Genomic DNA, 24,190 nt, shown 5'->3' with positions numbered 1-24,190 from the left:
CAAATTTATTCAAAATCAATTTTTTGCTTACGGATATTTGTATGTCATTGTAGATGCCTCTTAGCATAATACTTTCATTTTTGTACTACTATTTCCCGACCTACAACAATAGAGAGAAAGATAAATATATTTTTAAAAATTTTTCAATTAAAAAAAGTAAGTATAAACAATAGGATTGCTGCTCAAATTTTTTAATGCTATACAATGATTGGCTAAAATGATAAAAATAAATTGGATACAATAGATGCATTAGTATTCTTGGAGGTCGAAACTAATAATATGCTAGGACTAGATTTAATTATGATCCACACAAAATGTATTAGAAAAAGGGCAAAATGTGGGGAATACAATATTTTTGTGTTTTCTTATTGGGAAAGCAATCATCTTGTTAGGCATATCATTTAGTTTGTTTTATGAGAAAGCGTCCTTCTAAAGCTCCCTAAGTCAACCTACCCACCTATTAACTTGTTGTGCATCATTATCGATTCTTTTAATCTTATGTTGATTTGGAGGTATTATGTCACCTTTACCCAATTTTAGTTTATTTTAATCATAAAAAAAGGGTTGTTGTACAAGTTTTTATTGGGAAGCTTACAAGGAGGTTTTTTATATTGTTTGCATAGTTCCAATCACGTGTTGGTTATTTACATGGAGAATTACATCCGCCCATTCTTATTCCAATCATATAAGAGAGAATTGTTGTACGAGACTTTTTTGAATGCTTGGAAGGAGGTTTTGTAATATTCATTATATAGGCTCAGGCACAACACATGTCAATTATTTACATAGCCCAACACAACTAATCAACTAATGCTCGGGTCAATACAATCAATATACAATACATTCCTATAAACTTACAAAAGAATCAAATGTAAACAATTAATATATGCTTGGACCTATACAATCAATATAAATAAAAAATCTTTTTACATGATTTCGAAACATAAATCTTGCACAACAATTCTCTTTTAAGCATGGAATAAAAATAGACAAATGTGAACACAACACCTCCAAACCACACATAAAGTAAAACTAACATAAAAAATCTGACACGTGCTAAGACTTATACAATCAAATATTAGAAAATCTAACCACGAAAAACAACCAACATAGATCTATACAATCAATTAACAAAAGTCTAGTACAAAAATTCTTTTTCTTATTCTTTAATAAAAATGTGTAGTACAACCATTCTCTCTTTTATACTTGAAATGAAAATAGATAAATGTGAGCACAATAACTTCAAAATCATAAAGTGAAAAGAATCATCAAATACAGACCGCAATGTCAATAGGCGGGTTGACTTGGTAAAGCTTTAGAGGGCCTTTTCCCCATAAATAAATTTAAACGCTTAGGGCGACAAAGATGCTTGCTTTCTCAGCAAGCAAGCCAAACCCCAAAATACTCACAACTTTCTAAGGTTTTGATCTCTACACCACAAAAAGGGGTCGTAAGGGCGGTTAGCTTGAGGGGCAAGTCCCATTTTGCTCAACCGCCCTCTCACGCCGCTTAAAATTTTAGGTAATAAATAATAAATGCCTGATTTTTAGACCAGTTAAACACAGTAGAACGTATACGCACGCGTATATATATTTACATAGAGGAGAAGGGCAATTTGGACGCAACAGTGGAGCTAGGGTTTGTATTGCTATTGAATTGCTGAGCGTGTAGCGTGGGAGGCCAGTAAGGAATGAAGGAGGAGGGGCTTTGCAGGTGGAAAGCTTTTTGTTTCACTTGAGCCGTTGGACCTGCAGGTTCTGAGTCTTGACCTTGCTTCTCTGTCTCCGCTCTTTTTTGAATCTAAAATTTCGACCTCCAATTTGGTTGTGTTTGTGCATTTTAAGGGCATCTGGGTGGAGTCTTGAAAAATTTGAGCCTCCGATAAGTTCCCTTTAAATATATTTACGAAGCAATTGTATGTATGATGACTTTCCAGTATAACCTTGACCCTCTGCTAAATTTGGCTGTGCGCTAAATTTAGGTTTGTATTAGGGTGCCAAAACATGGTAGTTTAGGAAGCGATTTTTCATATAGTGCCGTCTGATGGAGAAAGCGTGGGTTTGAATTTTGTGGTGCTAAATCTGACCCTGAAATGATCTCGTTACGATTTCTAAAATTAGGACTTGATCTGCCCTTTGGAAGTCGGTCTTTTATGGCTTCGTTATGGTTGTTTTATGGTGCAATTGAGGTGTTGCCATTTTCGTGGCTAATTTTGGGTTTGTAGTGACCCATTCAGGCTTTTGTAATTCTGGGACTCCAAATTGGCGCTGTAACTTGGGGGGTTCTTTTTTGGTCTTGCTGGGGTCGTTTCATGGTGGAACTGGGGTTTGTTTGGCGAAATGACATTTTGACTATTGAGGATTGTTTTATGGTTCTGTTGGGGTTTTAATAATGATACTGCAAGCTGGAAGCAATTCTCTGTTCTATATGTTGTTTGCCTTCGTTTTGATGTAAAATGTGGCATCAGATTTTGGTGTATAGTTTAACCTCTTGTTAGGGGTTGTTGTAGATTATGGTGTTGCAGTGAAATTGTAAATAATCGCACTGCAATTGAAACGGTTTGGGGTGTAAATTGGTGTTGTTTGTGATGAAGTGCGAAAAGAAGCATTTCTGTCGGCTTGGCAGAAAGATTTTGGAGAGAGCTCAAATGAAACTAAAACAACGAAATAAATATAGTTTCTTGTCCTCAGGAAGAGGAACATTTAAGTGGGGACGGAAAAATGGAATTAACCGTGGCAAGGACAAGTGTTCGAAATGTAGTTGTGTGTATCAGTGCTGTTCTGGCAAGGCAGCGTTGCATAACTATGAGAATTTTCGTAAGAGTTCAGTGCCAATGAGGGTGATGTATTTTTGGAATGGCTCATGGAATGATTTTTCTGTCCAAGTTTTGGATTCTCTTAGAGTTGAGTTTTTGGCTGGCATGCCCACTGTAGAGTTGGTGATAGATGGTTCACCATATCTCGTTGATTTTTTGCGAATGCTGCAAATAGATTTGAGGGCCGGCTGTCAAAGGTCCATTGCCTGGATTGATGTGAATGGATCATGCTTTTTCCCTAAATTTATCATTGAGGGTAACGCCGATGAAGAATTTGCTCCTAAAGTTGAGGTTGAGATTGAAATTCGAATAAGCCCAACTGAGGCCTCGAATGCTGATAATTGTGATACAGTTGCTGCTAATATGGAGGTTTCGAAAACTGAGCAAGTTTGTTTTCCGGGTAGTTTCGGAGTTTCGAAAACAAGGATAAATAAGCTTCCTGGTGACTTTAAGCTCTTGACCAAGGTTCCAAATTTGAAGCCTGTGGCTGATGTGGTATCAATGAATGGCCCTAAATTAGATGGACTGATCAAGAAATCTTCATCTGAGGGCCGCACTGGTGCAAATGAATTGGATAGAGATCTAAGAAATACAAACTTGTGTAAGGATCCAAAGCCAGAGCCTGTGAGTGAGTTACCAACAAATGCTTTCAAAGCAAAGCACTTTCTTCATAAAACATCAACTGAGGTGCGAACAGGTACAGATGAATTGGACAGAGGCCTTTTGGATGCAGGCATGTCTAAGCTTCCAAGAAGCCAACTAGAGAATGCAACATTGCCCAGGGTCTTCACAGGTGCAACACAGTTGGAGAACGGTATCCAGGTATCGCGTGATGAGGTTGGGGGTGGTGTCATTAATCACAATTTGCTTTCTGAATCCCAACAATGTTCTAGTCTTGTGACTTGTGAATTTGAACAGCTGGGAGACAAACTGATCAAATTAGTGGATTGCGATAAAGAGTATGTACCTGTGAAAAATTGTTTCCTTACTGGCCTAAATAAAATTGGACTTGCAACCAATGTTACTGGTATTTATCGAAATTCACATACAGGTAGGCTGGGACAGGCTCGGTTGCAGGTTTTCAACAAGCAGGTTGAGATAACAAGAAATTCTCGTGGTAATGCAAATGTTAAATATGCATGGCATGGGGCATCCTCTACAAGTATATCATCAATTATACTGCATGGTTTTAGCAATAACAGGTTACTGGATGGTGGTCCGGCATATGGTTTTGGTGTTTATCTCGCTCCAGAAGATTGCTCCTATTTGAGGTATGAAAGATTATGTTCAAAGATAATCTCTTGTGGTGTGGTTTGGTGTGGATTTCTTTCGCTACATGTTTTTTATTCTAGAAGATTCCTTTCTCCAATACATATTTCTTCTTCTAAGAAGGGATGTTTGACTGACTATTATTGCTTATTCTCTACAGTGTTCCATTTTCAGACTTAGACAGTAATGGTGAACAGTATGTTGTGTTGTGCCGAGTTATTTTGGGGAATGTTGAGGAAGTTCCTCTTGGCTCTCATCAGTTTCATCCCAGCTGTGAGAAGTTTGATTCTGGCATTAATGATATCAGCAATCCAAAGCATTACATTGTATGGAGCACTCACATGAATACACACATTTTGCCAGAATATGTTGTCAGTTTTAAGGCTCCTCACCAGTCCACTGGTATTGTTGAATTGTGATTTTTTATATCTACTCATTCATGCTATAATAAGCAATCTGCAACCTGGACAGTTGTATTTGTTGTATGCCCAGAGTTAAAATAATTGCCTAAAAAATGTGTTTTGAATGTTACAGCTTGTTCAGATGGATTGAAAGCAAATGAAGCCGTTTCTGATATTTGCAGAAATACGAGGAGTGATTTGCAATGTACTCAAGTAGCCAATGAATTTTCTGTTTATGAGATGGTAATTTAAAATGGCCTTTACTCGGCACAGTTGCTTTTCTATTGGCAATAGGATTTGTTTGATTCAGAATCAATGTTCATATCTATTGGTTTCCGGAATCACATCAGCAAGAACAGAGGAACATGAATTAATAGTAATCTCACAGTTATATTGATAAATATGTGTTACACACTTATCATCTAAGGGTTTTCCTTTGAGCAACTTATTTAGCACATGCTTTCTTAATTGGTTTCCAGGAGCCTTGCATAGACAACAACAAAGAAAACCAGCATAAGGTACAGGTTCCTAGAAGAGAATCTGTGCCAATGCCCGGTTCAGGTCACATGCCATTTATGGACTTACTATCTATTATTGGAAATTTTCTTCCTACAGCTCATATTAAATTATTGGAACGTCAATACACTCAGTACAAGGTAGATCATTGTTTATCAGAGTTTCTGTTGTCATTGAGGTAGAGCTAGTGTTGTAGTTTCTAGAGTAAATGCACATAAGACTAGATCTATACACTGGCTATAATTGTCAGGCAGGAAGAATTAGCAGAGATATGTTCATAAGGAAGGTGAGGATGATTGCTGGTGATAAGTTGCTGATTGAAGTTATTCGAAACATTAAAGGACGAAACATTAAAGGACAGGTATTTTATTGTCTAAGCATAATTTGATATGGTATTCTTGGATGCTTTGAGTTATCATCCTTGAAATTTGGTTAAAGTTGATAAAAAGGGATGTTGAATTTATTTCCTGTACGGGTTGAATACCTTGTGAAATTGTCTGTATTTAAATATACTAAATAACTGGAGATTGAACGTAACTGTCCATGTCTAGATACACTGTTACTTAGGATGTTTCTATTTAGTGCTGGTCACAACTTCGTACACTGTTGTTGTCGTTTACTTAGCAAGCCATATTTGCGCTTATTTGATGTTTTAGATGTTTTGAGTTTTTTGTCTAGTCTATATTTATTTCTCATTGGTAATATGATATATCTGTTTGTTTAATGCTTTTAACTAGTTCTGTTTTCAGTGTTACAAGATAAAAGTACAATTTCTTGCAGCAGAAATCTTGATATATTCAAAATGAGTCTTCTTTATCATTGTTGGTATTTTATTTCAGTTTCTAGGGTTCCATTCTTTGGAGTTTTGGTCTGATCTGTGTCTATCTCTCATGGGTGGTATACTGATTGTTGTTGATTCTAAATTGTGTTTCAAGTTTTCTCAGTGTTACCCTAAATAAGATGACTGGGATTATCTGATTATTTGTTCTTACATATTTCCTAATTGTGTAAGTCTTGTATGCATTTTCTGTTATTTTCTACGAAGTTATTGTCCTGTTGTGGGCCTCTTCTAATTATAATGAATAATTTTTTTTATGTCATTTTATATATCCATGTATTTAAAAAAAATTGTTTCTATTATTTTATGTTGGACATCACTAGCCAAACCCAGCAGATTATGGTTGTTTTACTATTGATACTGAGAGAAATATCTAAAAAATGATTTCACTTCCTTTTACAAATTAGGTATCACAAATAAACAGGTCTGCATAACGTACAGAAAAAAGTAATATCTTACCTGTCTTATTTTTTTTTAATTTATCCCCCTCTTCCTTCAATTCTTATTGTGTCTGTAAAGAAGTTGCATGTAACTTTGGATGTAGAAAAATGTTTTTTGATGACGCCCTGCACGCATTAGCCAAATTGATCAGATTTAGAGATTATGGTATTTTAATTTTTCTATATAAGATATTGATCACAAAGTCTTTATAATTTCTTATTTAATATGGTTTTTTTTTTGGTGGAAGTGTAACTGTTTGATAAGGATTGGACACTGTACACATTGTATGGCAAGTACCTGGATTAGCTACTAGGCCAATCCATTGTTTGTAATATGTTATCATTGGTACACATGTTGTTATGTCCAGCCTAGTTATGATTGATAGCATGCTGGTTTTTCTTTTTCTTGTTCAATTTTTATGTAAGTTACGGAGCGTAAAATATTTTTTAAATTGCATGCAGACATGTTTAGAGGTAAAAGGCTTCTTTTTTGAAATACTTTTGTGATCAAATGCAGGTGACTAGAGCAAAGCGTGTTCCCCAATCTCTTTTTGATTCAGAGAGAATTAACATGGATGATCGATCTACCTTATTTATGGGTCAGGTACCAAAATACATTTGAATAAAGAAGTAAATGATCTGCAGTGAATGCTCAATATGATTAATAAAGGGGGTTACTGTGAACAGATTTTGTATGGAGGATTTCATAAATGATCTATATATTATGTAACTCTAATTTCTTGTTTGATAAAAGATGCTAGTTGTTTGAAATATATTTATAGCAAAATTTTCAGAAATGAAATTCTGCTATTGCGATGTTCTTGTAGGGATATACAGTGGCAGTCATGTGTTGTATGTAATAAGGAATCATTTTCTTTGAACTGAAGCTGACATGCTTCTGTATTGTTTATCCAATCTGGTTTGCATGTGATAATGTCATAAATTGGACAACCAGTTTCCCTTATTTTTGGGTCAGATGCCAAGAAACAACTGATAAAAAGAAATGAATCATCTATAGTGAATGCTCAATATTTTAGTAAGAGGGATTAATGCAAGCATATTTTGCATGGTGGATTTCACGGATAATCTTCACATTATCTTCACTCTAATGCCCTGTTTGAAATTTATGAAAGAGGTGCTAGTAATTTGAAATATATTTACAGTGAATTCTTCAGCAAGAAAATTCTGCTTTTTAGACATTCTGTTAGGGAAATAGTTTGGCAGTAGCATCCATATGTTATCAATTTCTTTGGTTGAACTGAAGTTTGGTTTGCATGTGATAATGTCACCATTGACTGTTATATTGAAAAATTTCCTTTTTTGCATAGTTCTAACATTAGGGATGTGTGCTTCATAAACCAATATGCATTATAGTATCATACCCACACATACATCTTAAATTGTTTGTGCAATAGCACAAGAGATTGATGGTGACAATAAAATGAGTTTCAACTTTAACTAGCAAATCAAATGTTAACAACAAAACTAAGCTTTAATGTTTATGGATCTGAAGTTGAGCATATTTCAATATCTTATAAGACAACTTAATCATTAACCCTATGTATTTGATTGCTCACCTTACTTTCAAGTTGGACATCAAGATATCCATATTTCATTTCATTTGTACATTTGTTCGTGACATGTTGGATATTTGGATTGTTGTTCATCGATTAAGTGGACCTTTATGAAATGGTTTCCTTAGTTACTTATTGGCAAGAAGGTCATCGTGTATTTGATTCTGCACCTTACTTTCAAGTTGGACACCAAGATATCCATTTCTTATTTCAATTGCATATTTGTTTCTTACATGTTGGATTTTTGGATTGTTGTTCATCAATGAAGTGGATCTTGATGCTATAGTTTTCCTTAGTTACTTGTTGGCAAGAAGGCCATCGAAGCTCATATAGCCAACTATATAGTTATTGCTTGCATTGAAGGGGAGCTGCAACCTTCGTGCTTGTAGCAAACCCCTCCCAGCTAAGGCATTCCTTTGCATACAGAAGCTCTTTGGACTAGTATGTGCAAGGCCACATGTTGTAGCATGCATAGAGGGTTCATCAATCATCAAGTTGCAAATTGCGACCTTAAAGCAAATGTAAAGTCGGAGCAGTCATGAGATTTGGAGTGTTCCATTGTTCATTGGATTTGCTTGCTATTAGCACATGTGTTTCCACTTGCAAGATATTATGAGCTAGAGTGGGAGACTAATGTGAATATCCAATCAACCTTTGTATTAATTTAGATAAGTGTACTAACTGTGTGATTGCATTTGAGCCCTAAGCTTCATGAGTCCAAAATAATTTTTCTTTTTACAATTCCTTTAATCTCTAAATTTAATGCCCAATTTGAAATATTTAATCTCACCAAAGTTTATCCTTTGTATTTGTGGATGTCATAAGCATAACATCTATATCCATGTTACACGCTGTAGCTAGAATTATGCTGCTCATATGACACTAAACAAGATTTTGGCCTTTGATCTAGTTCGAAAGGCATCTTATGAAGACATGGAGTAAGTCAAGGCTTCTTTTGTGTGTAGTTTGGTTAATCTTTTAGCCAAAGTTTTATGACATGGCTTATTTTTATTGCTCTGGTGTTCCATATTCAATTAGAGTTTTCTGTGTGCCTTGTGTTGGCTTTGACAAGCACAATTCAGTTTGTGCGTTACTGTGAAAGCTTTTGTATGATCTCTACAATTGTTAGCATTATTGCACAATGTGAATGGTTTTTGATCATTGTTCAAGTCTATATGCAGAACTCTGTCTGCTGCACAAGGCTTTGCATCAATTGAGTTTTTGTGTAACATGTGCACAATGTTCATAGTGTCATGCAGTGATTGAATGTGAATTCAAAAGGCAGCAGCTGGTTGATTATGTTTGTGCATGCTACTTCTTTTTGTTTTTGCGCACTTCTACTAAGATTATAGTTCTATGCAAGCTTCATGAGTAGGTTTTTAAAGCCAGACCTGTGAGCAAGTATTTCTTTAAACCTGTCAACTGTCCATTGCTCTCATTGGATGGCCAAAAATTGATTGGAAACTCGTTTGTTAACAACATACCTGTTTCTTTCGATATTTAAATCATCCTGTGAGCATAAATTACAGTGAGCATAAATTACACTTGTTTCTTGTGGTGGCAGTTACAAGATTGGCAAGACTTGGCTTAATTCCTCACATGTTGCAATAGTGAGCTGAAGACATCATGTAATTGTAGGTCTAAAGATAATGAAGATTAATGGAGCTGGTAGATGCGAAATTGAAGGGACTATAGTTGACTGTTCTGCATATGCAAATGAATGGCTTTGTAGACTCCGGAATGAAGATCTTAAGAATTAAAAGATGTTTTATTATGTGGAAGCTGGAATACATAAAGCCTCTTAAATATTGCAATTGATGACTGGAAGACATCATGTACTCGTGAAGATAATGAAGAGGGTGGAAATCAATTAAGATTTTGAGACTTTTTTCTCCTTATCATGGTAAGGATAGAGAATACTATTTATTCTGTACGAGGTTTGCATAGAAGCATTTTGCACAGCCTTCTAGTCTCTGGGTTTGGAGTCGTTTAAAACAAAAACTGAAACTAACTGCCATTTATCAATGTCATATTTATCAACATGGATGATGAAAAAATTGTTGTCTAGGGTCCAACTTTGCATTTTATTTAAATGTTTTTTGAATTCTTTTGAATCTAGATCCTCAAGTTTTGCAATTTTTTTGGCAGCCAGAAGATCAGAGATTCTAATTTCCAGATTCCACAACATGCAAATTATTTTGCATTGACCCCTTTATCTTCAATTAGAACATATCATGTTTGCCTGTTTGTTTGAGCATTGTCCTAATGAATTTCATATTGAGTCATTGTCACTGTCTGTGCAGGGTTGATTATATCCCAAGATACAAGTGTATATCTTAAATTATGTTCATGTAATAATCCCTTCTATAAGAACTCTTTTTTGGATACATACATTTTCAGGTTATTTGTTTTTCTTAAGTTGCTGAATCAGGTAATTTTAAATATTGAAACATTCATACTAATTTAAATTCAGTTTTCAATATAAAAAAGGTCAAACTAGAATTTCATGATAGATAAGTTCTAAGTTTACTAATCAGCACTGTAGGTCTTAAGAATATCAAAAAGATCAAACTAGAATCGCTAAACATTTCATAAACATTTTGGCATATAAAAACATGAAACCCGGATGCACCCACAGGAGATTCATTTCAGAATCTGGTTCCAGTGTGTTTTGTACTTGGAATCACCTGAAAATCCCACGATTCAGCAACTTAGGTTTTTTCTGATGAGAAGTATAGTGGAATGGCCTGAAGAGGGAATTGTTTTAGTTGATCCACAAACGAAATCCATGACTGAGCCCAGTGACCCAGTTTAGCCGGGATTATATCTATTAGAAGCTGTCAAACAGGTGCAGGAAGAATTTTAGATGAAGTGGAAAATTCAAACCTTTGGAAATTGAGTGAGGCGTCAAGGAAATAAATTCGAATCTAAGTTTTTCAGCATTTGCCTAAGTTGCTGACTTGGGGTTAGGTGGTTTACCATTATTGTTTTGTGTATCTTGCTGCAAAGTTCGTGCTGCTGAAACTACTCAAATTGATTTATGGTAGTTGCTTTTATATTTCTCAATCGACATGTGTTGATTATTGTGGGATTCCTCAACTACCTCAATCAGAACAGATTTGATTTAAATTCTATTCCTCCACTACCTCAATCAGAATAGATTTGATTTAAATTCCAAAAGTCCTGATGAAACAGTACTATCATGTGACAAGGGTCTGGGGTTGAATCCCTGTTGGAGTAATAACACCATGATATGTGTTTCACTGATTCGTTGGATTCTGGAATATGGCCTAATTTTTCTTTTATGTTATAATCCAATGGAAATTGCAGAGAATTTTTTTAACATGATTTTTGATTGTCATCAGTTTCTTTGGGATTTTAATTGAAAATGTGGGCAGCTTCCTGGTTAATTATCTGTGAGTTGTATGTATTATGCATATCCTTGAGTTGAGTCAACTAAACTGTGTTGATTTGATTTGTATTCAAAAGAGATTTATTAGCAAATGCTGCACTGATCCATAAAATATGCGAGATTTTTTGTTTTGGATGCAGGTCTTCCTTGCCTTCTAGGGTTGAGAGTTCTGTGTCAATTTCTGTACTTCTGTAGCTTTGGAGTCATCATAATCAATTAACCTTATACATATTTGCACAGTTTTCAGATTGGCAGGCATAGCCTTCAGCAGGAGAAAGTCATTGCCAAACGTCTCTCTTGTTCCAGACCTTAGTATTTGCTTGTTGACTTAACTTCATTTTTTCTGAGGAGTCTCTATTTGCTAATTAATCTGGACATGGCAAGCCCATCAGTTGGGGGACAATGTTGTCGCTAGTTGTTTATTTGTGTAACAAAATCTGGGTTGGTTGTAATGTGCACATATTTTCTTGCTGAAATTGTGTTTACCTCCTGAGAATAGTCTCACATATATTGAGAACTATGCGTCAATGGTTATATGGGGTATAATTGATAATTTATAATACTGGTAATTAGAGAAGTGGTGATTTTCTGTAGGTGTCATGGCCGATGGCATATTCCATAGGTTCCACAGAATTTCCAGGTTATTGCTGGCAGGGGATTATGAGTGTGTTTTTGGGATGGCAATTAAAGAATAGGAAATTTATAGCATATACAAAATTTCAATTGTTCATAAATAGATAGAAGGGTTTTGTCATACACATCATAGAACTGTGGCCTTGTGCCCAACACATGATATACAAATTACTGGACGCAGTAAGAATGGCCTTTTGTTAGAGTACTTTTCCAGTAATATATTTGAGTCCCTGCTCCAACTCCCCTCAAAAACTTTCATATACCGAAGAGTAGCACAAAATGGTTCACACTAGATTGTGAGTATCCTTGAGAGGGCCCAATCTGCCCTGTTGTCAATTGCTGAAATGCTGGCCCACAGCCCACATATTGCTGCAAGGAAAATGTATACTGGAGAGGACCCAATCTGCTCTTGTTGTGTTTGCAATAATCCAGGCTCCCAGTGTACATTTTGCTGCAAGAAATGAGGATCCATGAATCCAAAGCTCATCGGAGCCCCTCCTTTACCGTGTGACCAACTCTTCGAGGCAACAACCTTGACGATTTCAGGTCTGCATTGCCTCGTGGTTCAAATATTCCATGTGTAATATTATGGTGTGAAACTGTGAACACATGCTATCTTTATACTTGGAATCAATCATGTTTCGGGCCTTTATGGAAGAGTTATTGTTACTTATATGAGGATGAGGACATCGTGATGTGAATTCATACCCCCTCAGAATTGATGTTTTAACCACATGTTGGTACAAGTCAATACACTCTTTCAAACACGTCTTGGTATGGTGTAAGCTTAAGCCTTCTATGTTGCTGTTTTACAGACCTTACTGTGACTGCAAGGGCAGAAAGATTGTATTAATGGTTAATAAGTGTCAAATTTCTATCCACAAACCAAGGAATTTGAACTAAATTCTCAAGCATCATACTATAAAGCAGGACTCTTAGAATTTCCAAAATGATATTCTGGGTTCCTATTGCCAGGTAGAAGAAACATAAAGAGGCAAACGCTGAAATCTTTGCTGAATTGTATTGATAGTTGATACTAAAACTATTACCATATCTTTTTGATGAATTTGAGAGTGATTGAATACTTAGCTTAGTCCCACATGATAGATGTACCTCATTGGGTTCCTATTGATTTTTTTCACAGGAGAAGCAGATTTTGCTCAATATGTTATTTGTTGATTAATGATATCAGTAAATCAGACTTTATTTTTCCATGGAGAAGCATATCAATTTTCATGGCAGAAATTAACTGTCTGATGGAGAGCCCCCCATATTTGTTGACCTGAGGCCTCTTGACTTCCATGAGATTATATTCATCATAGTTCAATAACTTGTTGAATACTTATGAATATTGCAAGTACTTGTGAATTGATTTGTTGCCGAAGGAAATTGCCAGCAGACTTGTGGACGAGTAAGTGTGAATCTGAGGCACAGACTCACCATATTTTTCCATGGAGAAGAATATAATTTTCCTGGCATAGATTAACTGTCTGATGGAGATCCCCATGTTTGTTGACGTGAGTCATCTTGACTTCCATGAGATTATACTCATCACAGTTCAATAACTTGTTGAATACTTATGAATATTGCAAGTACTTGTGAATTGCTTTGATGCCCAAGGAAATTGCCAGCAGGCTTGTAGACGAGTAGGTGTGAATCTGAGGCACAGACTCACCATGAGTATTTATTTGCAGGTACCTGGTGAGCCTGTGACTCGGTCTCACTGCTACGTTTCTAATGTGAGTTGTGGCTTAGCCATGTCTTCAACTTTCCCAAAATGCAGATAAAAACCACTAGTTTTTTACCTTTATAAACCCTGCGCAACCTTACTTCTGACTTGCAACATTTCCTCTCCACTCAACTTCTGGTGACTGTATAAAGGGATATTTCTGCTTTTTTTTTTGAATTTCAGTATTTTTTTTCTCGATCTTATTGAATTTTCTTCTACATTTCTTGATTCTTTGGTTACATGTTTATTCATGTTTACGTTCATTTGAATTAGTCTAGGAATTTGCCATTCAAAATTGTGATTTTACATTTATTTTTTCAAAGTGCTATGTTTCTGCAATTTTTATAATGCATGGTTTTGTCACGAGTTATTTAAAAAAGTTCAAGGCTCAAGTTTGTGTTGACTGAGTCAAAGGCACAGCGTAGCAAGCTTGTGAAAAAACTTGTGTTACAAGTGCAAAGAGAACTGGGAACCAGGGCTCATATGTGGAAAGGGAAGCCAAATACGTAAAATAGAGGCAATGTCTGACAAAGAAGCAAACGGAAATCCAAACAAGAAAATAAAGGTATGATGAAGGAGATCGTAAGTGCATCCAATTGAAAGAAAGGGCAATAAACAAATGGAGCTTTGTAGTTATGATGCCCTTACATCCTCAAGATCTAGAAACAGATTATCCAACCAATTTTGACAATAAAAATTGTAATGTGAACTTGAAACCTCTTATGGAACATTACCTAGATGTATGTCATGCTTCTAATCCTCAACCTAACATGTGGAAAACTCACAAATATATCCAATGTGCAAACATATGGCCAACCTAATCAATCTTTTCAAATACAATTAGCACTGTTACAAGATGACCTTCATTCTGTTTTTTTGAAGATGTGTGGAAACTTGTCTTAAATTAAATCTTGCCAGTTTCCAAGTACTGGTTATAACTTACATTCAAATTGGAGGAGGAAACACATAAGTCTTAATTCAAATCTACAACTTATGATAATATCAGAGTAGCATAGTGAAAGGTGGATTACAAATTAGACCCTATGATCATTCAACTATTGCTCGAGGACAAGCGATTTTGGAAGGGCAGACTGTCATGCCCTGATCTGACATCAGATAAACAGCAAAACTGCAATATGGAATTGTCTTACAAACGTAAGACCTAACAATTTCAGTAATTATGAATCTTGCAACAGCCGCATTATACATGTCGTATGCAAGGGAAATTACGAAGTATTAAACAAACATATATTATATTGGATCATCCCCTAAAAAGCAGCAATCCCACCTAATAATGGGTTATCAAAGGAAAATAACTCGTTAAGTAAATAAATTAATCTAAGATAAGAAAGGGTGCAGTTATGAAGAGACATCACTAAGCAAACAAAGAGATGCCTCTACTCTAGCAGTTGTGTCCATAGGAAGAGATCATAAACCTCAGCCACCGAAGGAGAGATATAAAGAGCACATTCAGCAGTCCAAGGATAAGCATCGAACAAGAAGAGATTTGATACAAGGTAGCCAGATTCAGGTATACAATCATTAAGTTTTATACTCGTGATCTGGTGGTAGGCAATATGATGTGATTCTATATATATCTATTTACATATGAATAATAAGGATGCAATAATGTGATCCTATTTATTTTCAGTCGATCCTTTATATTGGAATGCAGACTATAATGTGTAATTATTCATGTCTGTTTAAATGCTGCAGACAACCATGATAGAGATAATGAGGGAATACAAAGAGGGGAAACAGTTTGAGGTCCTCTTCTAGGCACACCACCTCATGCTGGTGACTGATACTCCCATGAGGCCAAGGCGGTGTAAGGAGTGCCTTGCCCTTGGGCCTAAAAGGGAAGGATGTTCCAGATGATCTATTGCAGATTTGCCTCAAAACCTCTAAATGGTTGACCATTGGATTAAGGAGCCTAATCATAGGAAGGAGAATAAGGATGGCATGATGAAGGGGAACACTTACAGGATTCCTCATATGAGATGGCGGAAGGTCACATGAGGCAAAGAGGGATGGTATATCCGCTGTTGGTCCTAGGGTAGAGGATCTCTTGGGCATTTTAGTTTTCTTCAGCCTTTCCCCAATGGTCTTTGATTAACTCGGCATTTCCTGTTTTACAATATTTAAATATTGGTATGTTTTTAAGTTATTTTGTAGGTGCCGTTTTGACCTTTCTCAGCATTTTTTTCTCTATTCTTGTAATTGGTGAACCGTGAAAGTATTCGATGGCATAATCTTCTGATTTTCTTGGAAAGTACAAGAAGTAGGTTATACACATGCTAATTTTGATTGCTTTCTAGTGGTACTCAAAGTTCAGACCATGTGTTGCTGGATCCTTATATTAGTCATTTGCTGGTTTTGAAATGATAGCTTAGATCCAATTTTTTCTTTTAAATGTCTTTAACTGAACTCTCTTGTGTACCATTTTTGTGGAGAATGTGTTGGTCCAAGCATTCTTTGCTTGTTCTTTTATTAGGTGTAGACTATCAGATCCAAATAGTTCGCGGGAGTTGATGTCTCTTCCACCTCACCTTCAGATTTTGCTTGTTACTCTTAAAAGCTGTCCTATCCACAAAAATGACATTTCTGTGCCAGTTCTTGAAACATGGATTTGGCTGATATCAATAATAAAAATGGATGTTCTTTCTTCCACAACGAAGCATATATATCTCTCTCTTTCTGCATGATTTTTTGCCTCTTGCTTTGTGTTATAGTATCATTTCCTCTATACATGAAACTGGAGATCCAGAAACAATGAGATTGGCTTGTTTTACACTGCCATGCTGGGTTCATGCAATCAGCCTACTATGTTATTTAACAGCCAAATCATAGATTATGATTCAAAATGTTGATAATTAAAAGGCACAAACAGTCAAATCCAGAAGCTCACATACACCATACAATTATGGACTGTGGAAACTTTATGTCTACAGCCTACTATGTTATTTAACATCCGTTAAAAGAAGCAACAACATATTTACAGCAGAATATATCAGCAATGTCTTTTTAGGTTGTTTTAGGATCAGCAAATACATTGTCTATTGTAATTTTTATAATAACGTTTTAGGCATTTTTGAACTCCTTTGGACATGAGTTTTCTTGGGATCAGTTGGGCTTGACCTGAGTGTGGTTGGGTATGGTCTTGCTGACTCGGGTCTTACCTGTAGGGTACACAGGGCAGTAGGTCCCTTCTTTGGCTGCCTTAGACAGAGGCTCCCACACTCATTTCTACTCCCGTTTGATCCTACAACAGGACCCAAGACACAAGAACTTGGTAACATAGGTTTCAGTTGTGTCAGATGACCAATGGTTTCAGGGATGTTTGATAGACTTGAAGAAGTTTTGAGCAGTCTTGATGATGCTTTGGCAATCCCTCAATGCCTTAATAGGGTACTCTAGGCAGTAGGGCTGTACCATTGCTGTCTTGGATGGGCTCTCCTGCTCGCCACTGCCATTGGTTGTTCCTATAAGATCCAAAACACAAGACTTTGGTAACATAGGTTTTAGGAGTGGGAATGACTAGTAGTTTTAGGGATGTTTGAGAAACCTGAAGAACTTTTTGAGCAGTCTCAAGGATGTCCAGTTGTCTCCTCAATGCTTCCATCAGGAGGGATGGTCTAGAAATATTCCCTCTTTGTGGGAAATGTTCCAAGGATGTCCCCTTCCTATTAGTGGTGATGGGGGGCTAGTGGGGGAACATCCCCTTGGTATCCTGTAGTCCTGAAAAGTACTAGTTTTTGCCTCCCTGTGGAACAGTGGTGGATTCTTCTTATTTGAAGAAGACAGATTGGATGAAGAACAAAGACTGTATTATAGATGTATTTGGTGATGGTTCTAGTTTCTTCCACCGAGGATTTCATCCAATTAAAGTTTCCTGTATCCTCCAAGAAAAGATTAGGGCAATGGGCATCGCAAGGGGTCCAAAAAAGTATTGGATGCCTTTTCTCAAATAGTCTATCTGTTGCCAATGTAATCATCATTCTAGTTTTAATATTGGTAAATTAGGAATCAAACCAGAGCAGATTAGAGAGCAAGGGTCCATAATATTTTCAAAATGGTAACGCCTTTTTAGTTAGTTGGTGGTCACTCTTTAATAAATTTAATTACTGCACCATGTTTTGGGCTTCTCACCCTCTAGCCTCTTTCCCTACTGCAAAGATATGGTAGATATTGAATATTTACATTCCAAAGGCCTGTTGTGGGATGTGTGGCAGATGATTATTTTTTAACAATAATGAAGTACAATAGAAAATTTAAATAATTTTGGTGGATGCTATTCCTAAACGGTTACAGTGGGTGGTTAGCTATTGGTCTAAACTGTGTAAATTAGGGAATAAATGGGACCAGTACAAGGTAGCAAGGGGCAATATTATTCTTAAAACCATGGACCGTTTAGTTTCAGGGGAAGGAACACTTCTTAATTAATTTAATAAGTCTAGTGTGATTATCTTCTCAGCGGTCTTTCAGGCAAATGTAATGTTGAATATTGAACATGCAGACTCAATATCATCATCATTTTAAGAGATGGATATGGAGTGATTAATTTTCAATGGGGAGGACGAAGTACTCCAACCAGCGCCTTCTTGTAGTTATGAACTACATTAGACTGAAGCAAAAGGAATTGGCAACTGAATAATTGGGTCAAGTATGCTAAATTTTGTTATAATTTTTGGTAGTATTGTATAATTTTTGCTCACAATAATTGGCTGAATATGAGAATGTTGGTTACAACTGTTGGCAGTAACAATCAATTTTATTCCTCACATTACAGCCATTCTTTTTGTTAAAGAGTACCCCTCGGCATTTGAAGCTATATGGCATTGGCAGTTGGATGCCAAGTTGGAACTTTGATATCTAAATTATTATTGGTTGCCCTAACATTGAATTTTGATCCCTGTGTTGCTGACACATGCATGTATTGTTTGGGTTCTTCCTGAAAATTATTTTATCTGTAGTATTTAGCTATGATTTTTTTTATAGTCTCTTAATTACATATTTGATACATATTGTAATGTGTTTTGGAAAAGCAAACAGGGGTTTCTAATTGGATAGGAATAAATTATTACTGATTGACGATAAACGAGAGAATACTCTCTACATGGTGTGCATTTATGTTTTTTTTTGCAGATTGTTTTTACCTTGTTAATATGGCATAAGTTTTGATTAATTAGCAAAACTTGCAGGCAATACGGGACAATGGATCTCAAGATTAATCCTGAAGGTTTCTGCTATCATGTTTATAAATACACGCAAGTTTCAGCTATATGTTTATAATATTCTTGATATAGTGGATGCCTTACGTAGTGTTCTTTTGACTTCATCATAATGCAATTCTTGATCTCAAATTGTAATTTTGTCAGAATGCTCTTTTGTCCAAGCAACTGGTGGTCTGCAGCTTCCGAGCTTCTGTGTTTTGTGGCTACTTAATGAAAAATTGTAATTGAGAGAATGGTTTGATGGACTACTTCACTCTATCCATTGAAGACACATTTTAACTAGTTTAATCTTCATCCTTTGTTTCTGATGGGAAAATATGAATTTGAGTTTGTCTGTTTGGTTTTGTACATTTTTTCTGTATGCTAAGTAGCATGAAACTACATGGTTTTTGATGAGATTAATTGCAGACAAATATGATAGGATAAGTGTGTTATTTTTGTAGTGATTACACAATTGCTATATGTCATAGGTTTTGATTAATTAGCAATACTTGCAGGCAATACAGGACGGTGGATCTCAAGTTTTATTGCCAAAGGTTACTACTATCAGAGCTGCAAATGCACGGGAGTTTCAGCAATAGTTTTTCTAGCGTTCTTGATACAGCAGAGGCATTGAGTAGGTTTATCGTGCTTACATGTCAAGTTGTAATTATTTCAGGTTGCAATGATGTCCAATCAACTTGAGGTCTGCAACTTCTGAGCTTCTGTATTTTGTGCCCTACTTAATGGAACATTCTAATGGAGAGAATGATTAAATGGACTACTTCATTTTGACACTTCAAGACGTTTTCGTATTTGTTTCTTCTGAAATTAAATGAATTTGATTTGCTTTGTTTGGTCTTTCATTCAATCTTGGTCATGTCTATTCAAATTTATTTGTTCTCTTTATGTATTGACCTGTATTGAGGTTTTGTAAAATCTTAGTAAATCCTGGTTCACAAAAGGATTCTATTAAGTACGTACCCAGATTTCACAGTTCATGAGATCTATTTGAAGAGCTTCTAGAAAAAACTTGGTATTCATTTATTTACGTTTTGAATCACACTCTATATGGTTTACCATTAGGATGAGAAACAAGGAAATATAGATAACAGAGTTTGATATGTTTATTATTCCTCAACCTGATGATGGATCTTGGAGTGGTTCAAAATGATGGATGTGATAAATAAATATTTTTCCAGTTCTGTTTCTTGGAACGGACATCAGATTTTGATGACATTGAATATGTTCTGATTTTTCAAGATGGGGTTAGCAAATGGAATTGTTGTAATCCAAGAAAGTTTTCCGTTGCTTGTGAATCTTCTTTTCAAAATTGTTTTCTATATTTTAACATGGATCTCTCTTGTTCTTTATTACAGACCTGGCATGTTGGGTAAGATTTTTAGTTGTATAATATATTATGAACCACATTTCCAGCAATGTTTGTAAGGATTAGGTCAGACATGAGATATAGATGCGTGTAACTTCACTCGAAAGATATTTCTAGTAAAAAAAAATATTTTCTAACGATGGTTTTACAGCTCAAGATATGATAACTAAAATTTTACACCTATTGAAAATGGTTATTGCAGTTCAAATTCAACTTCATTTCTGCTTTACAGCCGGGATAAATATCTAATTTAGTATTTTCTCAATATTTTAGAAATGTCATATCATAATTGATTACTGTTCGCAGATCTATCTACATGGGTGGTTGGGACTCATTTTATTTTACACTATTGTTTTAGGTGATGCATGAAGAAATTTTACATTTGAAGTAGTCAAACAGACATAATTACTAGTGATATATAAATTCTGATGGTTCTTATTCCTTGTATGTGTTGTGAGAGACGTGCAAAATAACAGTTACTATATTTGGCATACATTTTTATTCCAAAGTTACTGTTTAACCCATTGTTCATGCAGGAATTTGTGAACTATTTCAAGTTAAAAAGTATGCCTCTTCCTACCTGCTCTTTCTACAGGTGTGATGGCTTGTTTATCGCTTAGTTTGAGTGATTGTTGATTTGCTTCAGATGAAGTTGTATTTTGCTTAAATTGTACGACAAAAACTGGGCGAATTTATCGAGTTTGAGGTTGCTAATGATATGGCTATACTTTTTTTATTGAAGAAAATAATTTTTTTCACATGATCAGAACAATCGTCCAAATAGATATGGCGATATTTATCGTTCACTATCTTCACGATCAACATTCTATTAACAATGGTTTTTTAATTGTTGTAATTGCTTTTTATTATGTGAAATGCTATTAATAATGATGTTCATAATCCATCTTTTTCCCGATATTGATGGTCGAATATTTCACTATCTTCATGATCAACATTCTATTAACAATGTTTTTTTTATTGTTGTAATTGCTTTTTATTATGTGAAATGCTATTAATAATGATGTTCATAATCCATTTTTTTCCCGATATTGATGGTTGAATATTTCCTGCAGTGTAAGAAGGAACTCTGCGTCTGCATGGGATGCACGTTATATATAGCAATGAGTGCTCTTTATGAAAATTAAAGGCGGTCTATTTTGGCTTTCAGAAGGTTATTCTTGGTGTTTATCATTTGCAAGTATTCTTTTCAGTGAGTTTGCTTTTCCTTTTGAAGCATTTGATATTTAACTTCATTCTGAAGTGTAATACTTCATATGTTCTTATGGAATGTTGAAAAGTAAAGAAATCTTATTATGTTAAATGATAGGAAAGTGACTAGACCCGAATTCACTGAATGGCGAACATACCACCCCAACTTTGCAGATTGATTTATAAAAGTAAGATCTTTGCATTTACTTGTATAATTTTATCTACTTGGTTTTATGTAAGGCCTTTATACGAACGGATGCATCCAAATTTATGAAGTACAAAAGGATAGTGAGATAATGCAAGTAAATTACTTGATGTTTTGAACGCTCCATTTAAAAGTTGTTTTGAGTGCCCGTTACTCATTTTTTAATTTGCACTATTTTTTTTATATTTTAATTTTTGGGCTATTGTCAAAGCATAAGTAAACGGGCGCTCAGCTAAATGTTTATTTTGCGAGCATTTGCGTAGTTACCGATGAGGCAGAACATTATTTATTGGCAACTTCGATAGTAGTTGACAGGGTATTAGAGTTTGCTTTATGTTGCGTTTGATTAATTTTTATTCAAATAAAGGGTCGTTTGTCAATAAGAATTTTGCCTTTACCACCTAGATACCAATATGTTATGTCAACTTATGCACCATGTCCAAATAATGGTTCATAAACCCAAATTTCCCAGGAAAAAGGGAGAATGAATGCGATTTAAGATGGAAATTGCACATAAGCACCATAGAAAAAGGGTGGACTTCAGGTTTATGGGAGCTTATTCGTAAACCTTTTGAATCAATGAGATTTTTACGACATTTCAACATATTCTTTTCATGGCCACATTCTGCATTGGATATGGAAAACATTTGAGTTTTTTAAAGGGACCGTGATTAAGGAGTAAATTTAACATTTCCTTGAGAGTTCTGATTAAAACAATATTGTCTAATAAATTTAGTTGGATTTGAAACATATGTTGAACGTTATGTATATTGACATGGTTATCTTTTTATTATCAAGGTGTGTTGTTGAATACTTTGTATGATGATGCCACACTTGTTAGATTGATCTCTCATTGTAATCTTACATGACATTGGGATTGCAAACACATTAGGGAGAAAAAGAGAATCCAGAGTTGGAAGGTAAGTCTTGGGTCCTTGGTCAAAAAGCTCAAGGAGAACAAGGGAGGCCTTGAAATGTAAAATGATATCTTAGTATGTCAAGTCACACATGGGGTGCTTGGATGTGCCTGAATGATGATTTTCTCTTCTCTCTTGCTGATATATGTAGTAGTTGGGTTAGTGGATTAGAGTATGGGTTTGGTAATAAGGATTTTTTCGTTGAAACAATGCCAACATTTTAACACATGGGTTGATTATTTTTGGCTTGGATGGTTTTCCCATTGATTTCTCTTAAGAATTTTGGGATATTTCAAATCTTGATTGTTTGGAGGTGGTCAAAGAATTCCAAACTAATATGTAGATACCAAAATCACTTACCACTTTCCTTGCCTTGATTCCTAAAATGTAAGGTGTTAAATATTTTTTATTTGCTCTACCCTAGTGCCATATGAAATGTCACTTATAAGATAATTACCAAACTCATTATAAATCATCCAAAGAGGATTTTGGATTCCCTCTTTTTTTATAAGCATGGTGGTTTTGTGAAGGGTTGCTAGATCCTTGACAATATTGTTCTAGCCAACGAGCCATCCATTCTCCTCCTTTAGAGATAAGCTAATGTTTATCAAGCTAAATTTGGCCAAAACTTATGATAATAACATACAACCATTTTCTAAAAGCACTCTTATACAACCAATGTTTTTTTATCAAACATGGATTGATTGGGTGATGAGCTATTGTAATGAGTCACTACAAAAAAGATAAGCCTAGTGGCGATGCAAGTACCATGGGTGTTACGAGAGGGGTTTTGTTCTCTAGAGGATACCCAAGGCGACATGGACACACAGAGGACCCACCATTTAGATTGGATTCACACTATTAACACAATTACAATGTTTGTTTGGGTTTCCCACCATGCTACAAAGGGCTTGACATTGACACTTCAATTTTTGATATCATTTTAATGTGTTACTACATCAAAAGATTAGTCTAATGGTGAGGACAAGTAACATGTGCATTAAGGAAGGGTTTTGATGCTCTAGAGGACCCCTGTAGTAGCATGTACACATTCAGGTGCTATAATCCAAATTGGGTCATCCACATAAACACGATGAAGGAACCACTTGTTGACACCTTGTCATTTTGTTCCCCTAAATTGTTGTAAACCCTTGTTCCACATTTTGGCAAGATGAAGGTACTAGTACTATTGTATATCCTTGATAAGAACACTAATTCAATTTTACACAACACAAATGACTACAATTATTACAAAATGAGATCTAATTTAGTGAATAGTATTCTCAATAGAATATGCAGAAATGTACAAGAATTTTCATTGAATGCAGACAATTAACACAACTACAATGCTCAATTGCTCTTTATTAATTCATTGTGACATTAGCTAACAATCAATTTTGGTTTTAGCAAATATTTTGTAACAATCATATCACTTATTGTCAAAAAAAAGAAAATAGATTAACAATATTGGTTGCTAAAGGAGCCATGACAAACTTATAAAACCTAGGCACTAAGGGGGCTACCTCTCATCCAAACAAATTGGAATTGTAGAAGTTGCTTAAACATTAGGTTGTTGAAGCTCAAACACAATCCAATCACTAGTGGGTTCTTACTCCTTTTTAGTCTTAT

The 24,190-nt window shown here is 35.3% G+C and overlaps 1 protein-coding gene across 13 annotated transcripts; it reads left to right on the top strand.

The window, feature by feature from the left end:
* Window positions 1–1,427: 1,427 nt before the first annotated feature.
* LOC131077634 (inactive poly [ADP-ribose] polymerase RCD1) lies at window positions 1,428–21,809 on the top strand. 13 transcript variants are annotated; one of them, XR_009113621.2, is made up of 11 exons: window positions 1,428–4,086; window positions 4,245–4,486; window positions 4,619–4,728; window positions 4,965–5,141; window positions 5,252–5,362; window positions 6,797–6,883; window positions 18,144–18,290; window positions 18,680–18,746; window positions 18,829–18,866; window positions 19,006–19,081; window positions 19,359–19,706. XR_009113621.2 is itself a non-coding variant. In XM_058015179.2 (8 exons), exons 1-7 carry the CDS (start codon window positions 2,588–2,590, stop codon window positions 19,440–19,442), a joined length of 2,310 nt encoding a protein of 769 aa, XP_057871162.2. In that variant the 5' UTR covers window positions 1,430–2,587; the 3' UTR covers window positions 19,443–19,477; window positions 21,304–21,809. The 13 variants fall into 13 exon arrangements, 2 of the variants coding, with proteins under 2 accessions (XP_057871162.2, XP_057871161.2); XR_009113619.2 differs by having other exon boundaries at window positions 18,829–19,081; XR_009113616.2 differs by lacking the exons at window positions 18,144–18,290; window positions 18,680–18,746; window positions 18,829–18,866; window positions 19,006–19,081 and adding exons at window positions 20,767–20,825; window positions 21,304–21,401; window positions 21,558–21,809 and having other exon boundaries at window positions 1,430–4,086; window positions 19,359–19,477.
* The last annotated feature ends 2,381 nt before the right edge of the window (window positions 21,810–24,190 follow it).

Source organism: Cryptomeria japonica, chromosome 6, assembly GCF_030272615.1.
Source record: "Cryptomeria japonica chromosome 6, Sugi_1.0, whole genome shotgun sequence".
In the NCBI taxonomy this organism is placed as follows: domain Eukaryota; kingdom Viridiplantae; phylum Streptophyta; class Pinopsida; order Cupressales; family Cupressaceae; genus Cryptomeria; species Cryptomeria japonica.
This window is presented reverse-complemented; position numbering and strand designations above follow the sequence as displayed.